Below are 25,414 nucleotides of genomic sequence, written 5' to 3'. Positions count from 1 at the left end.
CGCACTGACAGAGGCGAGGCTGCCGGACACTGGCGCCACTGGGCCCTCTGACCACCACCAGTAGACTGTCTGAGCCGGGGCTCGAACCGGCAACCTTCCGATTACAAGACGAACGCCCAACTCTTGAGCCACGATTGCCCAACAATTGTGATGAGTCAAAGCCAAAGGGTTTGACTTGTCGCTGGCCTCTGGCCAGGACCTTGGCTGCTACCTGACCCTGCAGCTGTGTTTGGCTGGAGGACGGGTGGGAAAGTTACCTAGCAGCAGGGGGCGGGGATACTGGTCCCTGTACACCTCAGCTGGACCAGCTGACAGGTTTACTGTACAACAAAAGTAAACTGTATCACAATCTATGATATCAATTTCCTATGTATATGCAATTGATATATTTACATAACAATAACTGTTACAATTGGAACTGTACCACGCTGGTGATGCTCACCATTATTTTTCTTATGTGAGAAATGAAAAGTATCCTGATGAAATTCAAGCTTCTGTAATTGCTGTATATAAAAACAACCCCTCAAATTTACATTTTCTTCCTGTATTCCGTGGGTCTCCAACTCCAGGCCTCGAGGGCTGGTGTCCTGCAGGGTTTAGATCGCACCCTGGGTCTACACACCTGAATCAAATTAGTTCATTACAGGCCTCTGGAGAACTGCAAGACATGTTGAGGAGGTAATTTAGCCATTTAAATCAGCTGTGTTGGATCAAGGACACATCTAAAAACTGTAGGACACCGGCCCTCGAGGCCTGGAGTTGGAGACCGCTGCTCTAAAGTCTAGATGGGTAACAGAGTATTAATTGATGTGCTTGTGTGGTGGAGTTTACCACCCTAAGGCTCACAGACATCTGTGCTCATATTTTTGATTAAAACAATACATCATCTGGTGTATTTTGACACCATACTGAAAAGGACTACCAACAGAAGGAGTTTACCCACATCAGCAGAATGATCTGTTGATCTCTACTCTGGAAACTAACCAGCTCTGGACAAAGAGCTCTGTGGGGGGAGTAGCAGAGTGTTCAATTTTTCTGCTGTTTCTAATGTCTTTTCCTTTCCATAATGAGTGTTAGTAATAAATAAAGATTATTAGACACATTCATTCCTTGATTTTTTCCCCTGTTGGCAGGAAACAATTATTGTTCCATAGCATTAAAATCTGATCTTAAAATAGGACATCTACGGAAGATACTTGGTGACCACACATTAAGTATGTAAACTAAGCTTATATATTGGAATTCTGAGCTGTAATGGGCCATCACCTTAGAAATAAACAGCAGCACTGACAGGGACGCAGCCAATTAAATTAAAATGTTTATTTTATGTGCTAAATCACCAGATTAACCAGTTTCTGCACTATTAATTGTGTGTTGCATTTCACAGGCACATTGTGTTTCTGAAGTAGGTGGCACTTTTGGGGATCAGTTTCTGTGGAAGAGTCATGATCCTGCAACTTATAAATTGCTTAAATTCTGTTAACAGCGCTCCTTTCATGTGAACATCCAGGGGAAACCCTGGAATAACTTTAAGTGTTGATAACCACTTTAAGTGGTCTGTGTGTCCCAATTGCCAATATTAGCAAGTGATAGTGGAATGATACCCTGGACAGTCAGAACCCCCTTTATTGTACGGGGCCCTGGATTAGCCCAAATCCTGCTTCACAGTACAGGTCTCTGCTCTTAACTGGCTATAGGTTGAGCAGAAGTTACCATGGTCACTTAACCAGGTTGAAAAAAAAAAATAAAATAAAGAAAGAACCTGCCATTAATCCATCTAAGCCTTTGAACTCAAACTATGTTTATAAAGTAATAAGATATTTATACATGTTTTACAAACCAATGATATGGCATAGTAATACATTTTAACCTCTTCTTTAGAATGCAGGACAAACTGACACTGAGATGTTTCATGTTTATTTTGAAAGCTTTTCTTTTATACACATCTACATATTTACAAAAACCTTAACAGAACAGGCATCCAAGAGAAACAATTTAAACTCCAGAGGAGATTTTCTGAACCCAACTCGCACACCCACAACAGAATTGATGCACCACGCTTTCACATTATGCAAAAAAAAAAAAAAAAAAAAATCTAACACAGTTATACGTTCACGCACGTACCATGCACAAAATGCAAACACCCTAAACTGCAACCACGCGCGGCCCGAGACGTCTCACTAACAGAAGGATAAGAGCACAAAGCATACGAGGCATACCACACTAATGTGCAACATTTTCTAACACACATCCACTTTGAACAAACATCCACACATGAATTCACTCCACCACAGTTTAAAAAAACCAAAAAGGACACACGGGACCCTTCTGCAAATAACTCACCTACTCCATCACCATCTGTGTAGGAAAATGATCTGATCAGTTAGTGGCCACTGAACTTCATAACTGTGACAAAATACTTTTGGCACGTTTTTAACCAAGGTATTGTTTCCCGGTGTTTTCCAGAAAGGTTGCCCATTTGTTGAGTGCTACACATAAACTGCTACACTGTGAAAAGTGATTTCTTTATAACCTTTTCAGTCTCTGCTACACAGATGTTGCACAGAGTAAGGGGTTACTTGTGGAAAGGTAACTGGAAAGATCCACTACAAGTGGGGTGAAGAGCAGATCAATCGGAATCATATTTGTCTCCATCGTCATCATCGCCGTTGTCGTCGTCGTCACCACGGCAGCCCAGCTCATGCATCACTTCCCTCTGGTAGCGCTGCCAGCTCCTCCTGCTGTAGGAGTGTTCCTCCTCCCAGTATCCTGCACAGAAGGCAAATGCAATGGTTAGCAAATAAACACCATTCAACACTTGTTTGCACTAAGTGACACTGAGGCTGAAAAATGAAGCAAACACACAGGGAGCAAGAAACAACAGCTTAGTGAACTGAACTTCACTGAATTGCCATTTGAAGTTGGTAAATATTGCGAAATCTGTACTCTAGTTTTAGTAAGTGTTTCATCAGTCCGTTGCTTAGCAACAACTAGCACGTATCTATGTCTGTCTTGCGAGTTTATCGATGCAATCTACAAACCTCAGCACTGAACCTTCTCACCCATATATGTTAACTTCCTGGTCTGAAAGACTACAAAAACCATTGAGTGACGTGGTGGCTCCATCCATGTCCTACATACAGTCTTAAGCAGAACACTTTTCTTAAAAGTAATGCAGTAGTTTCCTTAATCAGAATCAGAATACTTAAAAAAAAAAAAAAAAAAAAACCCTAGGGATCAATAAATTTCATTTAATCGAATTACACTCAGGAGAAAGTAACACGATACACTACTTGTTACATTACTTTGGCATTTCTCCTTAAAATGAACTGAAATGCACTCTCATAAATATCAATGTAACAATACAAACATACAGGCTACAGTCCCACACACCAACACAAATCTGTATTTTAATGAGGATACTCATATGAGCTTTCTCTTGGTATTTCGGTATGAATGCAAAACTGACAACAAAAAGCAAAAGATGAAAACCAGCACACAGACATTCAAATGGATCGCCACAGTGATTCTACTTTAGAAACATGAACAGGTAGAAACGGACACTGCAGCCTCTTTTACAATAAGAATAAAAGTACTGTCTATATCCACTCTGTAGACTGCGCCACCATTTTCCTCCTCTGGCACAACAACTGAAATCAGCTAAATGTAGTGCAAGTGCAATTGATTGGCAAGCAAAGGAAGGAAGGAAATGAACGACTTTGAATGAGTTCTTGTAGAGAACCAATTCTCAAGTTATGCACACTAAGTTTCGTAATGCAGAGGTCTAGACAATCAAAAGTATAACTAAGACCTTAGGATACTGTCTATGAGTGAAAATGACTAGAATATCACACTAACCTGGTTTGACCAAATAACTTTTGGCATCTTGCTATCATAGTAAAAGATGAAATGGGAGACATTTGTTTAAATTAACAGGAGTTCAAGTAGAGACTGCAGCACTGAATAACTGACATGTTTCTAAATACATACCACCATAGCGCTCCTCTCTGTCACTGTCTGTATTGCTCTCCTCATCAGGGTAGTCATTCCTCCAGTTGCCTTCCTCGTTCTCATCATCCTCATCTTCATACACTTCCTCTTCATGAACCACAAGGTCAGGAACCTGAGATTAAAAACACCACATTTATCAGAAAAGCTTTTTTTTTTTTTTTTAATAAATGATTAAGTCAGTGTTGTGGTTTGATATTAAAAATTACCAGTGAGATTTTGAGTCATCACTGATAAGAAGAAACCCTAACGGTATGCTTTGGCAAATTACTTCTCCACACATCCAGGGCAACTTTCAATGCTTTAAAATAAACACCATTTAAAAATCATCAGTTAAGTTACAAAAAACCCCAACATTTTTCTCATCTTAACCCCTCTTCTACCCTTTTGAGATTATTTTAAACTAGTGCCAAACTGTAATGAACTACCACCACCAGAAGGTGGCAGTAATGCAACAAAATGTTTCTACATTCCCCAGGCACCATTACAAAGTAGTGATGCTTGTTTACAAACAAGCGATCATTTTATAGCAATGACAGGATACTCCCCTGTAAATATCAAATAATATTTCTGCTTTAAAGGCCACCTGTTTACCACCTGACCATCATTTATTTTTCCAAATATACAGTGGGGCAAAAAAGTATTTAGTCAGCCACCGATTGTGCAAGTTCCCCCACTTAAAATGATGACAGAGGTCAGTAATTTGCACCAGAGGTACACTTCAACTGTGAGAGACAGAATGTGAAAAGAAAAAAAAAAAAAAATCCATGAATTCACATGGTAGGATTTGTAAAGAATTTATTCGTAAATTAGGGTGGAAAATAAGTATTTGGTCACCTCAAACAAGGAAAATCTCTGGCTCTCACAGACCTGTAACGTCTTCTGTAAGAAGCTTTTCTGTCCCCCACTCGTTACCTGTATGAATGGCACCTGTTTGAACTCATCATCTGTATAAAAGACACCTGTCCACAGCCTCAAACAGTCAGACTCCAAACTCCGCCATGGCCAAGACCAAAGAGCTTTCGAAGGACACCAGGAAAAGTATTGTAGACCTGCACCAGACTGGGAAGAGTGAATCTACAATAGGCAAGCAGCTTGGTGTGAAAAAATCAACTGTGGGAGCAATCATCAGAAAATGGAAGACATACAAGACCACTGATAATCTCCCTCGATCTGGGGCTCCACGCAAGATCTCATCCCGTGGGGTCAAAATGATCATGAGAACGGTGAGCAAAGATCCCAGAACCACACGGGGGGACCTGGTGAATGACCTGCAGAGAGCTGGGACCAAAGTAACAAAGGTCACCATCAGTAACACACTACAACGGCAGGGAATCAAATCCCGCAGTGCCAGACGTGTTCCGCTGCTGAAGCCAGTGCATGTCCAGGCCCGTCTGAAGTTTGCCAGAGAGCACATGGATGATACAGCAGAGGATTGGGAGAATGTCATGTGGTCAGATGAAACCAAAGTAGAACTTTTTAGTATAAACTCAACTCGTCGTGTTTGGAGGAAGAAGAATACTGAGTTGCATCCCAAGAACACCATACCTACTGTGAAGCATGGGGGTGGAAACATCATGCTATGGGGCTGTTTTTCTGCCAAGGGGACAGGACGACTGATCCGTGTTAAGAACAGAATGAATGGGGCCATGTATCGTGAGATTTTGAGCCAAAACCTCCTTCCATCAGTGAGAACTTTGAAGATGAAACGAGGCTGGGTCTTCCAACATGACAATGATCCAAAACACACCGCCCGGGCAACAAAGGAGTGGCTCCGTAAGAAGCATTTGAAAGTCCTGGAGTGGCCTAGCCAGTCTCCAGACCTCAACCCCATAGAAAATCTGTGGCGGGAGTTGAAAGTCCGTGTTGCTCGGCGACAGCCCCAAAACATCACTGCTCTCGAGAAGATCTGCATGGAGGAATGGGCCAAAATACCAGCTACTGTGTGTGCAAACCTGGTAAAGACCTATAGTAAACGTTTGACCTCTTATTGCCAACAAAGGTTATGTTACAAAGTATTGAGTTGTATTTTTGTTATTGACCAAATACTTATTTTCCACCCTGATTTACGAATAAATTCTTTACAAATCCTACCATGTGGATTCATGGATTTTTTTTTTTCCACATTCTGTCTCTCACAGTTGAAGTGTACCTCTGGTGCAAATTACTGACCTCTGTCATCATTTTAGGTGGGGGAACTTGCACAATCGGTGGCTGACTAAATACTTTTTTGCCCCACTGTAAAATTTGGACCACTCCACCCATTCACTCACTCCAATTTCAGCACTCATTCATCTGTCCGTCCATCCATCCACACACACCAGTTCTCCCTCATCAGCATAGGCTCTGACAGACAGGATGTCCTGGATCCACCCTGGGGTGACCGTTTCCTGGTAGTAAAGATCATAGACGTAGCCATCGTCCTGCTCTCGGTGCTCTTCCCCCAGTCTATCTCCAGATATGCTCAGATGCTCCCGCAGCATCTTGGTGTTGTTACAGAGAATCTCATCTGGTTCTGAGGACAGTATCTTTAGAAAAATAAAGCAAGTGATTAGAAATGGAACAAATTAATGAGCTGATAGTCAGTCTAGTTGGGCCTAATGGCAAATTAAATGACATTTACATCAATACTGAAAAAAAACTTAAAAATCTCACAGCTGTTTACCGGTAGCTATCAAAACACATGCTGTTAGGAAGAGGCAAGTTGTGAGCTTCATGTGTTTGCTGGTAGGCAGTGTAATACCAGTGGCTGCAGTAACTCCAGACATTCTCACTAAAGTAAGTGATCTTTCCTACAGCTGAAGCACACGACTGAAATTGTGACTGAAACGGTCGAGCCTGAACGCTTCTTAAAAAGCCAAATGAACGTGACTCTTCGATCAGACACCTTAACACAGCTGACCTGGCTGGTTGGTATAGTTAAGCTAATTATACATGTGCAACACTATTTAACTGTTCTGAGATGTTATGTCACAGTCTAGAACATAGGTGTCAAACTCTGGCCCGCAGACTAATTACATTTGGCCCGCGAAGCCATACCAAATTACTATTAGAGCTGGCCTACTGGTATTATACAGCTAATATATATATTGTTTAGTATTAAGTTTTGCTTGTTCCATATTCAGTTTTTCAGCAAAACGTGTTTGAGTCCATAAGAAAAGATTCATTCTTATATCTGGAGGAATAAATATGTTTCAATAAATATTAACGTTAGCCCGCGACTTTGTTCCAGTTTTGAATTTTGGCCCACTGTGTATTTGAGTTTGACACCCCTGGTCTAGAACTAGCTAGGCCTGCAGTGTGTGTGTGTGTGTGTGTGTGTGTGTGTGTGTGTCTCTCTCTCTCTCCCTCCCTGTCTATTTGTCAGCAGTGAAAGCTCAACTGGAGTAATGCAGTGTTGTTCGTGCATGGTTTTTAAACTCCAAGGAAAGATTGCTGCTGCTCCTGCTAGCCCTGCTAACACTAGCCACACTTCCAATCCAACATTGCAAGACCAGAGATCAATGTGATTCGATTGGGGAAGAATGCACTTCCAAAAGGTTTTTAAATAAACATGCACTATTTGTTTAACAATTCTGCCTGTTTGCTGAACAATTTCTTACTTTTGACCAGTTAATGTTTTTTTTTCTCTAATTTCTAATGACTATAGTAAATGAATTACCAGGACAATCCTTACTTAACAGAATAGGAAATGTGCTGACACGATGAGAAATCAGAAGATTGGATCTGTGAGACCGACCAATGATAATAGCGTCAGTAACAGTTGATGACTGTGCTAGCCATGTGGTTGAGCTAAGACTGGATGACTCTCAGCAACTGAATTATATTGATATTTGTAGCATCTGCCTTCTGAAAAGCACTTGTTAAACTGCACAATTGTGTTCAGTAAAAGCTTAATGCCTGGTAAATTCTGGTAAAATGATAATCTGTGTTAAACAATCCCAAATACAATCAAGCAGCCCTATGAGGACAACCACTTATGGTTTTTAACAGTCTGACGGCAGCATGGTATTTATTTTTTTAACTGACTGTTTCTGTAATTTAGCCTCCACTAAGTGAAAAAGGTGCAACATATCAGGACCCTAAATTGAGTATAATAACTGATGATTGGGCTGTTCATGAGTACGCTTGCCAAACAGCACTAGGACAACTGCTGCAAACAAAACCCAGAATCTCCAACTATCAACTTACCTTGCCTGAAGGTTTATCCTGGTCCTCTCCATCCTCATGGATCAGATCCACCACCTGGATTTCACCCAGCCCCCAGCATTTGTCCGTCTCTTTCCCCGTTTCCTCTACACACTCAGAAGCACCCATCTGTGGTGTCTGTTGCTCTGCTGGGGCTGACAGACCAGCACGGTGGCTTGAGAGTATTCTGTAGCGTTCCTCTCTCCGAGTACTCCACTTTGTGCTGCGTAAATCACCAAGTATCCGCTGTGAGCTGGCAGCAGAGGTACGCAGTGCATGCGCCGTGCGAGGCCGAGCCAAAGCCTGTCGAACCTGCGTCTGAACGGGAGCTTCCTGGTGATGGGATGACAAAGATAACAACTCACGAGGCTTTAACATAAATATGGATTTCCCTTTTAATTCCCAACTCATAGAAGCTGCCGGAACTGCACACTCATCTTACTCGCGGTTCCACTAATTTAATGCAAATATTATCGAAATCCAACAATTAAAAACCCCACATCCAATTTTCTACAACGGGGAAACAACCAATTTGTAACAATAGACAATAGTAGCAATAGGACATGTGCAAAGATGCAAGATTCACATGTTGAAAACACAATGACCAGAATTTTCTCTGCGCATAGAAATGTTTGGTGCCCTCAAAAGACAATTTGGTCTAGCACAAAAATGACAATCAACATTCATCAAATGGCAAGAAATAAAAGGAAAATCCAGAGAAATATGTAAGGTAACAAAGAGTCTTTGCCTTAACTGTATGTGACTCAATTATGGTTATTTGCTTGGTCACCTCCCAAAGCATAGTTATCACCAGGAAAAGCCTACTGTTAAAAAAATAAAAAGACATTACACGCACCTAAAAATGCAGAAAAGACAGAAAAGCCTGTTAAGGAGAGACTCCTTATCCGCCTCCCAAATAGTTAACTTTTTCATCAGAGCCTAGGAGTGGTGTATTCCTCATTTTGGCTGTGGTTTTATTCATACCCATTTCACTTCCTAATGACATTAAAAACTTTAAGACAGCTTACTTCTGACACAAGACTGAGTACAAAAAACCCAATATAAAAGCTCACCAGAATCAATATTGTGATATCAATTTTTCAGTCATTGCGCCCATCATTCACTAAAGGAAGCATTCTCAAAATGTACTGAAGTGGAAAAAGATGCATTAGCCATCTGTCCGTTTTACCGAATCCCACAAAGAAAACCATAGTGGTCGGTGTACACATTACACAAACAAATGCAACTGTATATAGCAGTGTTTACAGCTAATCTAATTAGCTTACGTAATGGGTCTTATTTCGTCTATTGAATTGCGCATGTAAATATTTAATTTACTTCAAACGTTAGTCATACCACAGCCTGGATTTTAATTGTCACTTCGTTTTCAAGGCCCAAATTACGTAAAAAAACAAAACAAGCTAACAACAGTTTGTGGGGTAGCTAGGGCTAGCATGATTGCTAACAACAATAAGCACAAAGGCGCGTTGTTCCGGACAGTAAGTGACGCTCTCAGCAGCTTTATTCAGCTTGCTATCACCCACTCAGCTCTTCTGAGTGGTTTCAACTATCGTGATAAATACCACCCCCCACCACCACTATTTTTCAAAAGCTACCCCTTCCACTGACCGCTGCTCTGGCGATAGCATTGGGCCCCTCACCTGTGTTGCTACGGTCGCCACGAGTTTGAAGACAGAGTTTTCCACTTCGGCTTCGTTGGGCTCAGGTACCGTTTCGCCTGAGCTCTGGGACGTTTCGGGACGGATACGTTTGCATGCCAGCAGCAAAGCATCTGCGGGGTCGGTTCCCCTTTTTCTTTTCACTCGGAGAATCGTAGTATTTGGATCCATGTTGTCTCCGTCTCTCTTTAGTGTGTCTGGCAGTTGGAAAGAAAGGAAACACGAGAGAGCGCAATCCTTTTTTATTTCCGGTGACTACGAATGTGAAGAAACTCGTAAAACTATAATAATTTCTTTGATGTAGTTTACTTGATACGTTTCCTCGTATTATTATATAGTTAAATTAACTAAACTGCTGTCACGAGTTTCCAATGTATCACTGTAATCCACAATCTCAATAAAACATTAAACATTTTACTTCTTAAAACTTCAAAGTAAAAGCACTTCCTGTTAACGTTGTCCAATTAAAAGCTGACTTTGTGGACTTCTGCTATTTTTTTTAGACATTACGTCATTGTGATTGCTGTGTTTTGTTTTTTCAAATACATAAATGTTTTTTTGTTTTGTTTTTTTTGTTTTTGTGATGATGGAGCTGCAAAGTTCTACAGTGTTTTGTCTCCGGACAAAAGAGTCGCAAGTGGTTCTCAAACGTTTTGCCAAACTTAAAAATGCTTTCAAACATAGTTATCAAAATAGTCCAACATCCCAATCTATGGTTTAATCAGTTAATAAAATAATAATAAAACATGATCAGTGTTGATTAAATTTTTTAAACTGTACTTATTTTATTACAAAAATTGTATTATACATAATATTATACATAATATAACATTTGATCATAAAATCAACCTAAAAATAAATCTGTTATCACACAAAGATGGTGCTGCACTAACCTGAAAATTGTTTCGGGTGGAATAACTGTTTTACAAAGACCTTTTACTAGTGAAATTTCATAATCCTGTTTATATAGCCTAACAGTGCAACAATTTTGTCCACAAAATAGACTTCAGCTGCCCAAAGTAAAACAATGGTTATGCAAAATAATATAGATTATATAGATTTTCGCATTCCCTACATTGATGACAGTCATGTAGACCTTTGTCAACATATTGCAGGCGTTTACTGTCACCAGGGGGCAGTGTCAAAAACAACCTATCCGTTATTTACTCCTGCAGTTATTGTCTGTCTCTCTATTACAATTTGAATCACCCCTACAGTGAGTCAGCTAACATAACAAGCATTTTAGTGAGTGTATACTTGATGAAACAATGCAGAAATATTAAAATACCACAGAGTACATAACTGAACTGATTAGTCTGCAGTGAAGTCACCTGCTTTATGAAGATCAATATCTACCATGTCTAGCCAATAACAGTAACAATAATTAATAACATTCTGTAGTATATAGGTTAAGTTTGTAGGACAGATACATTACCTGACCTATACCTATAATACAGTTTAAAGAATATAGATGATCTTCACAGTAACTGCTTTTTTAATTAAATGATTCACAAGTTAATTGTTGAATATACTAACAAAAATCATATTTGTATTTGATTCCAAAATAAGAAAGAAGAGAAAAAAAACATCAACAAATAAAATGAGTCTTCATTACCATATATGAATGTCATTGGGAAAATGTAAGAAAATGCTGTGTAAAATGCAACTAAAAAGTGAATGCAACGGTTTCCAATTCTCATAAAGACATATTTTATTCACAGTGGAACGTAGATAATATAAAAATATTTAAAAGTTGTTTAAATATAAAAATATAGTAGATGGAGAGGACTGCCAGCTGCTCTCAAAGCTAATTTAGAATGGACAGAGGCACGTTTTACAACAGCATAATAGGAATAGGAGAGTGGAGGTGTGGAACTGCCCAGTCTCCAGTCCGAACCTTTCACAAATTAAAAACATTTGGCACAGCCAATCCAGCAGCTGGTCTCTGCGTCCTAAAATTCAGTTAAATTCAATTTTATTCATATAGTGCCAAATCACAATAACAGTCACCTCAAGACACTTTATACTGTAAATTATTGCATATTTATACCTTGTATATTGCAGTGATAGAGTCTGCAGCTTCCTCTCTAATAAAAGAAAAGAGGATCCTACACACTGGCAAATATGGCCCTGTCCAAACTTTTTTCAGATGTTCTCCTGGCGTCTAATTCAAGCTGGGAGTTTTCTTAGAATGGTACATTTTTATCAGATTTAAAAACTAGATATATTTTCCATGTTCTGCTGTGAATAAAATATGAGGTTTTAATTGTTTCATTTGTTTGCATTCTGATTTCAGTTACCTTTTACACACCATGTCAACATTTTTGGAATTGGGTTTGTAAGTCAGGATAATTCACTTGTCTTAGCTGTTATTTAAACTGGTGGTCAGCTTTTTCTGACAGGTGTCTGTTGATGAGTTATTGTTCGATTGAGGCTTCCTGGTCAAAGCCAAAGACCACAGGAACATGAAGATACCTGATAAGAGAGAAAAAATGCAACTTTTCTCACAAATGATCAAAATCCAGTGCATACTTTATACGAGAATTAGTCACATACTAACCTTGACAGGAGTTGAATATTGTGAATACATAGATACCAGGGAGTGAAACATATGTGATGCTGGTTAACCCCCAAGGTAACCCCAGCACAAGGCTGAGGCCCAACACTTTAACAGAGTCCTTCCATAAATTCCAGCCTTTGTTTTTGTTTGTCTTTTTCCAGCCAGTGTTGCTTCCAAAGCCTCCACTACCCCTTCTTATCCCCCAGAGCTTAAACACAACTAGTCCCATAACACAGGCATTAAACAGCACCACCAAGGAAGGAAAGGCCACTGTAGTGATGAAACTGGTTATAAGGTGCTTCTTCGGGAACTCGCTGTTCATCCAGCATCTGCTCATTGTTGAAAAACAAATATGTATTAAATAAATATAAAACATTTTGGAGGCAGGATATAAATGTCACCAATGTTAACACCAAAGTATGATTTTTTTTGTCTTAAGAAATCAAATCTCATGGGTCACTGCATGCATAAAAATCCTACTGATGATATTTTCTTACATGTGTGCTGTTGTATTGGAGAGTTTGGCGTCCCGCATGTGCAGGGTGTATTTACCATAAACACCTGAAATCGCACAAATCACTGCGACTAGTGTCGGGAAGCCTAAAGAAGTAGAAATAGAATGATTTTGAAGTGAAGTATTAAATGCATTTACAAAGATAAAATTAAAAAAAATTGTATGTGCTACAGCTTGAAGTGCAAATGTTAGCAAACATGACTTCTCTGCAGTCTTTCTATTGAAAAAGAAGTTGCTCTACATGAAAAATAATTAAAAACAAAAGTTGAGTGTGGATCTAGACCACTCACCAGCCTTTCAAGATTATCCATCCTTGAGGCTTTATTACGACACTGATTGCTGGACTTTCTTTTTTTTTTTCCATGCTCATTGTAATCACTCGACATTTGTGCACATGCTACAATTTCATATAGTATTATTGGACACTCTCAGCAAATCACTGAAGTATTTGTAGTAAAAAAAAGTTGTAGAAAATGGAAAAAATACTGTATACATACCATATGGACAAACCAATCTCATTTAGCCATTTACCTGGATTTTAATCACCAAATTTATGATGTTTTCTCAACTTTGTAGTATCAAACGACAACAACAACAACAACAACAAACCTACACTATCCATTTCCATTTGGCCTGTTTGACAGCATCTGACGAAATTGTGTTTTAACCTTACTTTACTCACCCCATCCAACTAAGCTGAGTTTGAGAAGATATTTCCTGAAAGTGATGTTAAAAACCCGACTTAGTAGAAGGTAGAGATGGAACCCCTCCAGAGCAGTCCAGCTGAAGGTGGCCAGCAGAGACCAGTGTAAAATCAGACCCAGAACCAGACAAACTGGGCTGTCCTCATTCAGCAGCCATGCCGAGAAACAGGACAGCAGGAAGCTGAGGTGGAGGCAGAGCATTGCTCCTGTTAGCTGCATGTGCAGATTAGTTGTCTTCTCAGGACGCCGACGACTAAAGAGAGAAACAGAATTACAATTTTTTTAACAATGGAAGAAATTTGGCCTTTTTTTAAACCTTTCGCTTTGAACCCTCAATTTTGATAACACTAACAATAGTAACTCCACACAGATGAAACTGAGAAGCTTGTGATTTCCCATAATTATTGTCAGACTAAATATGCCAGATAATGTATCCTGTTCTATATGTAACCAAGACTGCCAAAAATGGGAAGAAGATGATGAAGCTGGAGGAAGAAAGAACTAAACCCTTTCAAAGTAATATTAGAGATAAATGAAGTAAATTTAAATAAATAAATGTAGCAATTTAGAGTATGACCCATATGTTGATATTTCTTCATAATTTGCTACTATATTTATTTATTTGAAGACTATAACCCCTTTTTAATAATGTATAGGTTTTATGTAAAATAATGATTATCTTTGCATCCTAACTGCCTTTAATCCAAGGAGATAAGTGTCAGAGGATCCAGTGCTCCTTTTTCTGTTTCTTCTTCCAGCTACTTCCTTTATGGCAGTGGTTCCCAAAGTGGAGGGTGCAAAGCCATTGGCGGAGGGGGGTGGGGTATGAATAATAAAAGAAGCCTTGGACACTGCTATGGACAGGTTTTTTGACGGAGCTCCCACACAAACACAAAGCAGAAGATGAAGCATCGCCAAATATGCTTCCGAACCAACTTCCAAGCCAAAGACTAGAAAATGTGATGAAGCATATCTTGCCATTGGCTTCACCTGTACAACAGTGGTGCCAAGTAGGGGTGGGTTTCAAAACTCGATTTTCCGATCATTTATTTAATCCTGAATCGATTATTAAATATAAATGTATTTTGCCAGAAATGCCAGGATCTCGGGTTAAAACTCACAAAACTATATCAACAACCACCAAACAGCTAAAATAGTAAATGATGGCAGGAAAAAGGATTCCACACAAAGATGTGAACACAAAGCGCAGACCCGACGCATCAGAATCTGTGAGATGTCGGCTTTCTCACCCGACGGCACATACACGGGCACGCTGTCGGTGCTGAAAGCTGACACCTCACAGCTTCTGATGCTGCAGGTTTTATCACTCTCTGACCTAAATTCACTGAAACGGCAGCAAAAGATCAAAATTACACTTCACATTTGATAAATATCATCATTACTTCCCTCTTACTTTCACCGTTTTGTGTCCACTACGATAAAATCACGCTTCCTGCACAGCTCTCTCTCTCAGTGTATTTTTTAAAACAGTTTCCCATCTGTATTTTATCCTCAGTTACTTTGACACAAAGGTGTCTGCAGTGATGCTCACACCTCTGATGAAGTCTCACAAGTGTCAGTACTGATAAATGATCAGAATTATAATATTTCTGATTGTCTGGGGCAAAATTTAATCAAATCGAATCTGAATCCAATTGATTAGAAATCATTGATGATACCCAGCCCTTGTGCCAAGGTAGGTTTCCCCTGCGTCGGGAGCACGCACTGGGCTCACTGTCCAAATAACGGACAAACATTATCTCACATGAACACTTCTTATAATTACTGAAATTTTGGAGATGTTAGCTCATTATACAGTGAAGTTACAGTGGGAATCTTATAAAACAAAGGGGGCCTAGCAAAAAAAGTTTGGGAACCAGTGCTTTAGGGGAAATTGTTTTAATGTAACTGCATAGACTTCAGCTTCAGAAAAAAAAAAATCCAATTTTGTCTGCAAACATGCAGAGGGCTTCAGGACTGTTCACACTTGACTGAGGATCAGTCAAATGTGAACAGTTTTTGACCGACGACTGTGGGGTGCCACACTTTAGGAAAGATTATGTGCAAGTGTTTGTTTCCCACCGGATGTGACACAGTACATTTAAACTGGTCTGACTGATGCAATAAACCAGTCTTTCACAACATAACTTCTGTCAGTGGTTGACCTTTAGAATTTTTTCTATGAACTAAGCCAACAATAATATATTTCTTTATCAACACATCACCTCTTTAAAATGTAATACTAGAGAAAATATCAAAACATGGCAGAAGTTAAAAGGACATTCAAGTAAAACATATGTACTCACTGTAGACAAATATAGATGATCAAGCTGATGAATGTGAAGACAACGGAGAGTGCTGATCCAATGTAAGTGATGTAGCTGAGTGTCTCCGAATGAGATTTACTCACTGATAATTGTGGGTTCTGGAACATAAAAAGACACTGTTGAAATGAAGTCTATGTTAAGATGTTTAATGGAGGCCTATCCACGGGTCTCGGTCAAATAGTTTCGGTATTATAATTTAAAATCACTCCACCTCTTCTTATAACAACTTTTCTACTTTTTTCACTCTAGTTTTGACCCATAGAAGACTGCTGCACTCCTGCTTCAAGTTCTCATATGGCATGGTGAACCGTTTTTATAGACAAAGATTTCTGGATGTGTTCCTCAGCCCATTCAGTGACTTCCATGACAGAATCATGTAAGTTCCACCGGAAATCATGAGTATCCACTATTGATTTTCTGCCTTTTTTTGTGGACAGAAATTTATTCAAGGCAAATCTGTTGGGAATATATATAATGAGAGGTAAAATGTTATTCTAGCTGTCTTTTTATTTCTCCAGCCTTTTATAGCCCCTGTCCCAACCTTTTTGAGATTTGTTGTTGCCAACAAATTCAAATTAAGGGTATTTTCCCACATGCATTCATAAGATTTGCAAATCACTGAATTCAGTTGTTTGTTTGTTTTTGTTTTTGTTTTTTTTAAATTGAAGTGCTAAATTAAAACTCCTTCAATCAAATGTTATTTAAAAATTGAATGCATGGGTTAGCTAAGATCTGAAAAGCATCTCTTACTTTGTTAGACATATGGTATCTAACCAGATTCTTACTCTGGATGGCATTACCTTGGCCTCCAGTAACACTGTGAGGAACCTTGGAGTCATTTTTGACCAGGACATGTCCTTCAATGCACATATTAAACAAATATGTAAGACTGCTTTCTTCCATTTGCGCAACATCTCTAAAATTAGTCTCTAAAAAAGTCTCAGAGTGACGCTGAAAAACTAGTTCATGCATTTATTACTTCCAGGCTGGACTACTGTAATTCATTATTATCAGGATGTCCTAAAAACTCCCTGAAAAGCCTTCAGCTAATCCAAAATGCTGCAGCAAGAGTCCTGACAGGGACTAGAAAGAGAGAACATATTTCTCCTGTTTTGGCTTCCCTTCATTGGCTTCCTGTTAAATCCAGAATTGAATTCAAAATCCTGCTCCTCACATACAAGGTCTTAAATAATCAGGCCCCATCTTATCTTAATGACCTTGTAGTACCATATCACCCTATTAGAGCACTTTGCTCTCGCTCTGCAGGCCTACTTGTTGTTCCTAGAGTATTTAAAAGTAGAATGGGAGGCATAGACTTCAGTTTTCAGGCCCCTCTTCTGTGGAACCAGCTTCCAGTTTGGATTCGGGAGACAGACACTATCTCTACTTTTAAGATTAGGCTTAAAACTTTCCTTTTTGCTAAAGCATATAGTTAGGGCTGGACCAGGTGACCCTGAATCCTCCCTTAGTTATGCTGCAATAGACGTAGGCTGCCGGGGGATTCCCATGATGCATTGAGTTTTTCCTTTCCAGTCACCTTTCTCACTCACTATGTGTTAATACACCTCTCTGCATTGAATCATACCGGTTATTAATCTCTGTCTCTCTTCCACAGCATGTCTTTATCCTGTCTTCCTTCTCTCACCCCAACCGGTCGCAGCAGATGGCCCCGCCCCTCCCTGAGCCTGGTTCTGTCGGAGGTTTCTTCCTTTTAAAAGGGAGTTTTCCTTCCCACTGTCGCCAAAGTGCTTGCTCATAAGGGGTCATATGATTGTTGGGTTTTACTCTATAATATAAGGCGCCTTGAGGCGACTGTTGTTGTGATTTGGTGCTATATAAATAAAATTGAATTGAATTTGTTAGAATTTGTTATTATATGTGGGAACTTCCAAGAGAAAATGGCTCTTTTGTTGCTTGCATTTAAGTTGAAGATATCACCCTTCAAGCTCTTTAAAGACTCAATTCATATGCTGTTCCTAATTAAAGTTGCTATACACTGATTAGACAAGCGCAGATTTTTATCACAGGGCTTTATTACATTCTGTAGAAAGAAGTTATCATTTTACCACAAGCACAGCGAAGAAGCTCAGATGGTTGCAGCTGCAAATAAATTCATTTCCTGTGTTACTGGTTTCACAGCCTTCAGTGCTCCAATAACCTAATAAAATAAATACGTACAAATACATTAAGTAGTTGTAAATCTTCTTTAGATTTAGAAATGACTATACTGGAGGCTGACATCTGTAATAATACCTGTTCCATTTCCCATTGCTGATTCCGCCCAAAATACACAAGTCCCATTTTCCACCTGTGAAAAAAATGAATAGAAATACCATGAAAACAGATTATTAGATTTTCAAAGTAAGATGCTGTTGCAACCATTTTGATGTCTTCTTACCTCTTTGTCATGTCTGAAGATTAACTTGATGGGTTGCTGGAGGTTATTCACTGAAAGAGTTCCTGCCTTCACCGATAGGACTGAGCCCCTAAACACAGTGCCTTCTCTGCGGTGAAACTGTATTTGCCTGCCTTTTGAACGAGGACTTAGCTGCAATGTGTGAGACACGTGAACAAAGTGCTGGGATGAGATTGACTGCAAAAAACTCTCCTCTTAACATGAAGACCCACAGGCCAAATCTAGCCCTTCACTAATTTAAATTCAGCCCACATACTAACACATTTGTTAGTATGTGGTTTACACAACTACACACACCCACGCAGTAAACAGCCTAAACAGACTCAACACTCAAAACCACCTGAAAGCTTACAAGCTAGAAAAAGCAGAATAGAACAAACAGGAAAGCAGATGCAAGCAAAGATGGAAGTCTGAGGTTGTTTTTAGCAGAAGACGTTTGTATAACAGAGCGCCATATATCTGTTTTTAAAGAACATAATTTACATTGTGATTGTGATGTTTGAATCCACACACCAGTATGACAAGAGACGTGGAGTTACAGATGGACACCAGCGACTTTAGGAAGTTGCCAAATTTACAAGAGACATACAGCCCAGTATGTTTCTGTTTTCTGTACCTGAGCTGTAAAGGCAAGTTTATGTGCACTAATTCGAGGGAAGAAGGGAGGCTGAAGGCTGAACTACATGCTCAAACATGTTTTTACTCTTGTTTATGAAACTTCCCACACAACTGATTTGTCATTTTCAGGAATGTGAAACAAAACTGGTGAGATTTCTGGGTATATGTACATGGAAATTTAAGATTTGATTAAATATACTACCAGACGTACATATTTGACATGATATAAAGGACAGTATTTCTCATTTCCTACTGTGGCCTTCAGTGAAACTGAACCTGCAACCCCCACAGATCAGCATTTTTTCAGTGAATGACATCAACGTTCTCTTTCTGGAGTCACTGACCTTAAAATGACTGCTGTTTATTACAGAGGCCACCACCAGGACCTCCACCTCAGGCACATTTCCTCTGCTTCTCTGGAGAGCTGATGATGGGATGTGAACCCTATGTTCATGTGTAGGACTCACATCAACCTGAAGAGTATACACAAAAACAAAATTTTAAATATTCTGTTTTTGTTATTTATTGAGTTCATTAATACAAAAATAAAGCAATTCAGATAAAATGTAATTTTTTCACTTCCAAAAAGCACTTCAGCTCCAAATGACCTCACCTCTTGAAGCGAGTCTACTTTGAGTTGTCTGATGCCTGCCATGAAGCGACCTCTTGGCTTGCAGGTCATAATTTTGTCCTCATAACAACTACCAACAGAAATTTAACATAGTTCAGATATACAAATTAGTGATAGAACTGAAGACAGAGACAATAAACTAATAGAAATAATTAATAAATAAGAAAAAAACAATTATTTCACAGTCTGCTTTGGTGTGATTTGAATTTATTGATTTCATTTGTTCACAGTTATATATTATATTTACTTGCTTTAAAAAGTATCAGTTATTTTGGGGAGTGCAACCAACACCCTTTCCAGTTAGACACATTATAGCACTGATCTTTGAAAACCCCTGACAGTAATTTAAAAATAATGTCCTACGCTTCCAGAGTGTCAAATGCATCTCAAAATGTGACAAAGTGTCCTTTCATGTCATAAATATTTATTTATACACAGACACTTTGCCAGGAGCCCTCAGTGTCACATTTGATTGAGATTACGGTATAAATTAAAAAGATTATACACTTAGTACGTTTTTATGATGAAACCATGTTAAAACACTGAAAAGCAGCCTATGTAGAGATAAAAACATTTTAACAGGCAGTAACTTCTGTTATATGGAGTGAATGCATAAACAGTGATCATATCTCTCCTTCAGGTTGTATCAATTATGTTAAACTAGTATTTATCAACAGCAAGTTTATTTATTCATGAGAAAGATGATATAACCTTTCAAAAGCAGGAATGTGAGATGTACAGAATAAAACGAATTACCGTGTCCATGCAGTGGGCCTTTTTAGGCACTCCTGGAGAACATTTTCACAGTAGTCTGCTATAGTGATACACACCAGAAGTGAAGGGATCAAAATTAGCATCATTAATACATTTAAACAAGACTGAAAGGTGATAAAACATCAAAGTGACATTTAACTCCAGAGGCAAGTGAGAAGCAGCTGTTTGATCAACACTAGGAACTTAGCGTTCCTGCTACCTGATAGCTGAGATGCTAGTCAGTGATTTTACTTTTCTCGTGGTTTGAGAAAATCCACAACCTTGAGATAATAACAGTTAGAGTGGTATTTCCCTCACAAGCACACAACTTTAAACATCATAGGAATGATATGGTAAATTTACTCACCCACAGCTTGGGACATAGAAAAACAGAAGATTGTAACTAGAAAAAATGTAATCCACATCGTGGCTCACTCAGCCGCAAACACAGGTATGCTCTATGAGGTCCACAGGGTGTTGCTCTGCTTGGCTGAGGCTTGCTAACTGAGACAAAGTGGGAGTTTCACATCTGTATATATCACATGTTCTTGGCAGAGGCAGAAGTTCAAGTAGCGAGTTGTTGCTCTGAGTTATGATAGAAATATTTACACAGACAGTATATAACCACACTGAACACACAGGCAGTGAATCAGTTTGAGCGTTGTCTGCCGGAGACCCTGCTGCTATGGTTACATGAAGGAAAATTATCAGTTGTTTTATCAAGGCTTTATCATTTGAATTAATGGTATGACCTTAATCCTTTCTATGCTGTGCTTCTTGGTTGACAGAGAGAGCCAGAGAAAGATAAACATTCATAAACACAAGATAACTTGATGAGATCATAACTTGGGCAAAGAACTTCAATAAATTAATGTTAAAACAAGTCTGACAGAAATCTTAAAATCCACCCTAAAGAAAAAAAGAGAGTTAGGAAACAAGTTTAAAAAAATAAAAGACATTTCCAAAGTAAAAAAATCCAACACAGAGTACTGTTGCACCCTGTTTCAAACCATGCTGATAGTTACAGCCATCAGTACCATTACAAAAGCCTCAGTTAAATAAGGTTTCATTACTGAGTCATAGAAACCATTTAAAATTAATCTATTATGCTTATTTCCAGCTTATTTCTGCTACTCCTTCACTATATTTTGTATGTAAATATTGTATGTTGTACTTCATGTCTTTATAATATATCTATGGGTTTATTTTGATGCTGCCTTCCCGAGTTCCTGAAGGCTCTGGATGTTGTAGGGCTGTCCTGGTTAACACACCTCTGAAATGTTCAGTGGAGATCTCAGGGGGTGCCTTTGGAATGGCAGACTGTAGTGGTGGTTCCCCTGTTAAAGAAGAGCTCCGACAATAGGGGATCACACTTTTCAGCCTCCTTAGGAAAGTGTATGCCAGGGTACAGGACAGTCTGCCAGTTAGTCAAACCTTGGATTCTGGAGGAATGATGACTTTTTTGTTCTGACTGTGGAACACTAGACCACATCTTAAACCTCTCAAGGATATTCAAAGGTGGGTAGGAGTTTGCTCAACCAGTATACATGTGTTTTGTGGACTTGGAGAAGGCATTTGACAGGGTCCCTCAGGATATCCTGTTGAGGAGAATGGGGTGCCTGGCTCATTTTTACAGACCATTCTGTCCCTGTACAAATAAAGCCAGAGCTCGGTTCATATCACTGGTAGTAAGTTGTACTTGTTTCCGGTTGGTGTTGGACAGAATATCTAAGCATGGCAAGGTGGTGGAGGGTCTTTGTTTGGGTTTTTTGAGATGATGTGTTCATCGTGCGGTAACCTTCTGCTTTGAATGGAGCAGTTTGTGGCTGAGTGTGAAGCAGCAGGAATGAGAACCAGCACTTCCCATTCCAAGATCATGATCCTACTGGGAGGAGGACCCAGGGCAGACCCTGGACTCACTAGAGATTGTATCTCTCAGCTGCCTGGGAATGTGAGTTGGAGGAGTTAGGTGTGGTGTGGGAAGTCTAGGCTTCTATGGGGTAAGGAATGATCCGGTGTAGACAGCAGCCATGTTGTCCTGCAGCCTTTTCCAGTGCTGGACTGGACCGTCTGCATCAGGTGGGTAGCAAGCATCAGAGGCTTTGGAATGGGGACGGGGGGGTGAGTGTATATCTGCATCAGTGTACATGCATATGTGTGTGTGTGTGTGTGTGTATCCTGTGTTCAGCTTGAGAGAGAGTGTGTCCTTTCACCTGGTTAAGCAAAAGTCAACAGTCCTCGGCTGATGCAGGTGTCCTTGAAGGATAGGGGCAGAGAGTCAAAACAGAGTCCTGTTATCAAGGAGAAGAATTTGTTGTTCCAGAGCCGAATGAGTGAAGGAGATGATTATGGACTGATTCTTATATAGTGCTTTTCTACTCTCCCCAAGTACTCAAAGCACTGTGTACAACATGCCTCATCCACCCATTCAAGCACTTCTAAACACAAGTACAAAGTAATCTACATTCACACACATTCACACTCCGATGAACGCATCATCTTGCCCAAGGATATCTGACATGCAGACTGGGGAAGCCAAGGATCAAACCACCAACCTTCCAGTCTGATCTGCTCTACCACCTGAGCCACAGCCACCCGCATGAATAAATAAACTTGCTGTTGTTTGGGTTAATGTGAACAACTGCATCCGATTTTGCAGTCGGGCTAATGTCCCTCACTGGTCATCAGGTATACAGGGAGTGCAGAATTATTAGGCAAGTTATATTTTTGAGGAATAATTTTATTATTGAACAACAACCATGTTCTCAATGAACACAAAAACTCATTAATATCAAAGCTGAATGTTTGTGGAAGTAGTTTTTAGTTTGGTTTTAGTTTGAGCTATTTTAGGGGGATATCTGTGTGTGCAGGTGACTATTACTGTGCATAATTATTAGGCAACTTAACAAAAAACAAATATATACCCATTTCAATTATTTATTTTTACCAGTGAAACCAATATAACATCTCCACATTCACAAATATACATTTCTGACATTCAAAAACAAAACAAAAACAAATCAGCGACCAATATAGCCACCTTTCTTTGCAAGGACACTCAAAAGCCTGCCATCCATGGATTCTGTCAGTGTTTTGATCTGTTCACCATCAACATTGCGTGCAGCAGCAACCACAGCCTCCCAGACACTGTTCAGAGAGGTGTACTGTTTTCCCTCCTTGTAAATCTCACATTTGATGATGGACCACAGGTTCTCAATGGGGTTCAGATCAGGTGAACAAGGAGGCCATGTCATTAGTTTTTCTTCTTTTATACCCTTTCTTGCCAGCCACGCTGTGGACAACTTGGACGCGTGTGATGGAGCATTGTCCTGCATGAAAATCATGTTTTTCTTGAAGGATGCAGACTTCTTCCTGTACCACTGCTTGAAGAAGGTGTCTTCCAGAAACTGGCAGTAGGACTGGGAGTTGAGCTTGACTCCATCCTCAACCCGAAAAGGCCCCACAAGCTCATCTTTGATGATACCAGCCCAAACCAGTACTCCACCTCCACCTTGCTGGCGTCTGAGTGGGACTGAGCTCTCTGTCCTTTACCAATCCAGCCACGGGCCCATCCATCTGGCCCATCAAGACTCACTCTCATTTCATCAGTCCATAAAACCTTAGAAAAACCAGTCTTGAGATATTTCTTGGCCCAGTCTTGACGTTTCAGCTTGTGTGTCTTGTTCAGTGGTGGTCGTCTTTCAGCCTTTCTTACCTTGGCCATGTCTCTGAGTATTGCACACCTTGTGCTTTTGGGCACTCCAGTGATGTTGCAGCTCTGAAATATGGCCAAACTGGTGGCAAGTGGCATCTTGGCAGCTGCACGCTTGACTTTTCTCAGTTCATGGGCAGTTATTTTGCGCCTTGGTTTTTCCACACGCTTCTTGCGACCCTGTTGACTATTTTGAATGAAACGCTTGATTGTTCGATGATCACGCTTCAGAAGCTTTGCAATTTTGAGACTGCTGCATCCCTCTGCAAGATATCTCACTATTTTTGACTTTTCTGAGCCTGTCAAGTCCTTCTTTTGACCCATTTTGCCAAAGGAAAGGACGTTGCCTAATAATTATGCACACCTGATATAGGGTGTTGATGTCATTAGACCACACCCCTTCTCATTACAGAGATGCACATCACCTAATATGCTTAATTGGTAGTAGGCTTTCGAGCCTATACAGCTTGGAGTAAGACAACATGCATGAAGAGGATGATGTGGACAAAATACTCATTTGCCTAATAATTCTGCACTCCCTGTATCAATTCCCCGTTGCAGAGCCAAGATCTCATCCATATTGCGTTCAATAAACACAGTCTGAGCACTCACGGCTTGCCCATCACAATCATGTCAGCCAGCCTCGTGGTGTTTTGAACAGCTGTAACCGTGAGTTGTTTGACAGATGTGATGGGACTTCCCATGATGCACAAAAGAATTCTTCCTCTGTTAAACTCTTTTCACTCTTGATGTGTTTTACGGCACTACTGCTTACCACAAAATGTTGCCTTCTTCTCATAATTTGTGCCCTCCTTATCTCTGTGTGCTCTTCTTATTTATCCTCTATTTCCCCTCACCTGGAACCACAAAAGCAGATGGCTTGTGTTGAAGATCTGTTCCTGTCTCTTTCCTTTATGGCCAAGTGCTGCTTATAAAGGATCACCATATGGTTGTGGTTTTCCTTCCTGGGGTCTTTGTCTTATTATGTAAGGTGCCTTGAGAATAATGTTCTTATGAACTGGATGTATAACTACAGCTTAATTGAATTAAATGCTACTCTGGTTGCATGTGTTTTGGAGGATCTGTCACATTATGTGCTGTTGTAAATCAACCAGCCTATGAGTAAAACCACGAATAAAACAAAAAAAGGCTGCAATTATTGTGCACAAGGGGTCACTCTACAGCGACTCTGTTATTGAGTTTCATAGTTCAATACTCAGTTTCAATTCCTGTCAGATAACATCAGATGATGTCTGCAGCCCCATTTCACTGAAAAGTTAGTTCAGTCCAAAGCAATTAAAGTA

General features: G+C 39.7%; 2 protein-coding genes across 3 annotated transcripts; both read right to left on the bottom strand.

Annotated features, from left to right (window-relative positions):
- Positions 1 to 1,900: 1,900 nt before the first annotated feature.
- slc7a6os (solute carrier family 7 member 6 opposite strand) lies at positions 1,901 to 10,190 on the bottom strand. Its single transcript, XM_086303632.1, has 5 exons — positions 9,858 to 10,190; positions 8,200 to 8,529; positions 6,330 to 6,536; positions 3,991 to 4,123; positions 1,901 to 2,769 (listed from the first exon to the last, which is right to left on the bottom strand). Exons 1-5 carry the CDS (start codon positions 10,044 to 10,046, stop codon positions 2,630 to 2,632), a joined length of 999 nt encoding a protein of 332 aa, XP_086159758.1. The 5' UTR covers positions 10,047 to 10,190; the 3' UTR covers positions 1,901 to 2,629.
- A 195-nt stretch (positions 10,191 to 10,385) lies between these two features.
- LOC147338564 (adhesion G protein-coupled receptor G1-like) lies at positions 10,386 to 21,052 on the bottom strand. Of its 2 annotated transcripts, none has more exons than XM_086303122.1 (12): positions 20,766 to 21,052; positions 20,402 to 20,459; positions 19,628 to 19,715; positions 19,359 to 19,487; positions 18,379 to 18,528; positions 18,234 to 18,288; positions 18,047 to 18,138; positions 15,960 to 16,078; positions 13,632 to 13,906; positions 12,933 to 13,035; positions 12,436 to 12,764; positions 10,386 to 12,350 (listed from the first exon to the last, which is right to left on the bottom strand). In XM_086303122.1, the coding sequence occupies exons 1-12, from the start codon at positions 20,821 to 20,823 to the stop codon at positions 12,238 to 12,240; spliced, it is 1,569 nt and encodes a 522-aa protein (XP_086159248.1). In that variant the 5' UTR covers positions 20,824 to 21,052; the 3' UTR covers positions 10,386 to 12,237. The 2 variants fall into 2 exon arrangements, with proteins under 2 accessions (XP_086159248.1, XP_086159340.1); XM_086303214.1 differs by having other exon boundaries at positions 20,402 to 20,456.
- Positions 21,053 to 25,414: the final 4,362 nt, after the last annotated feature.

Source organism: Aulonocara sp. 'chitande type north' Nkhata Bay, linkage group LG1, assembly GCF_057382095.1.
Source record: "Aulonocara sp. 'chitande type north' Nkhata Bay isolate Kocher_YH1m ecotype deep benthic linkage group LG1, A_spYH_male_GT1.1, whole genome shotgun sequence".
NCBI classification, from domain to species: Eukaryota; Metazoa; Chordata; class Actinopteri; order Cichliformes; family Cichlidae; genus Aulonocara; species Aulonocara sp. 'chitande type north' Nkhata Bay.
This window is presented reverse-complemented; position numbering and strand designations above follow the sequence as displayed.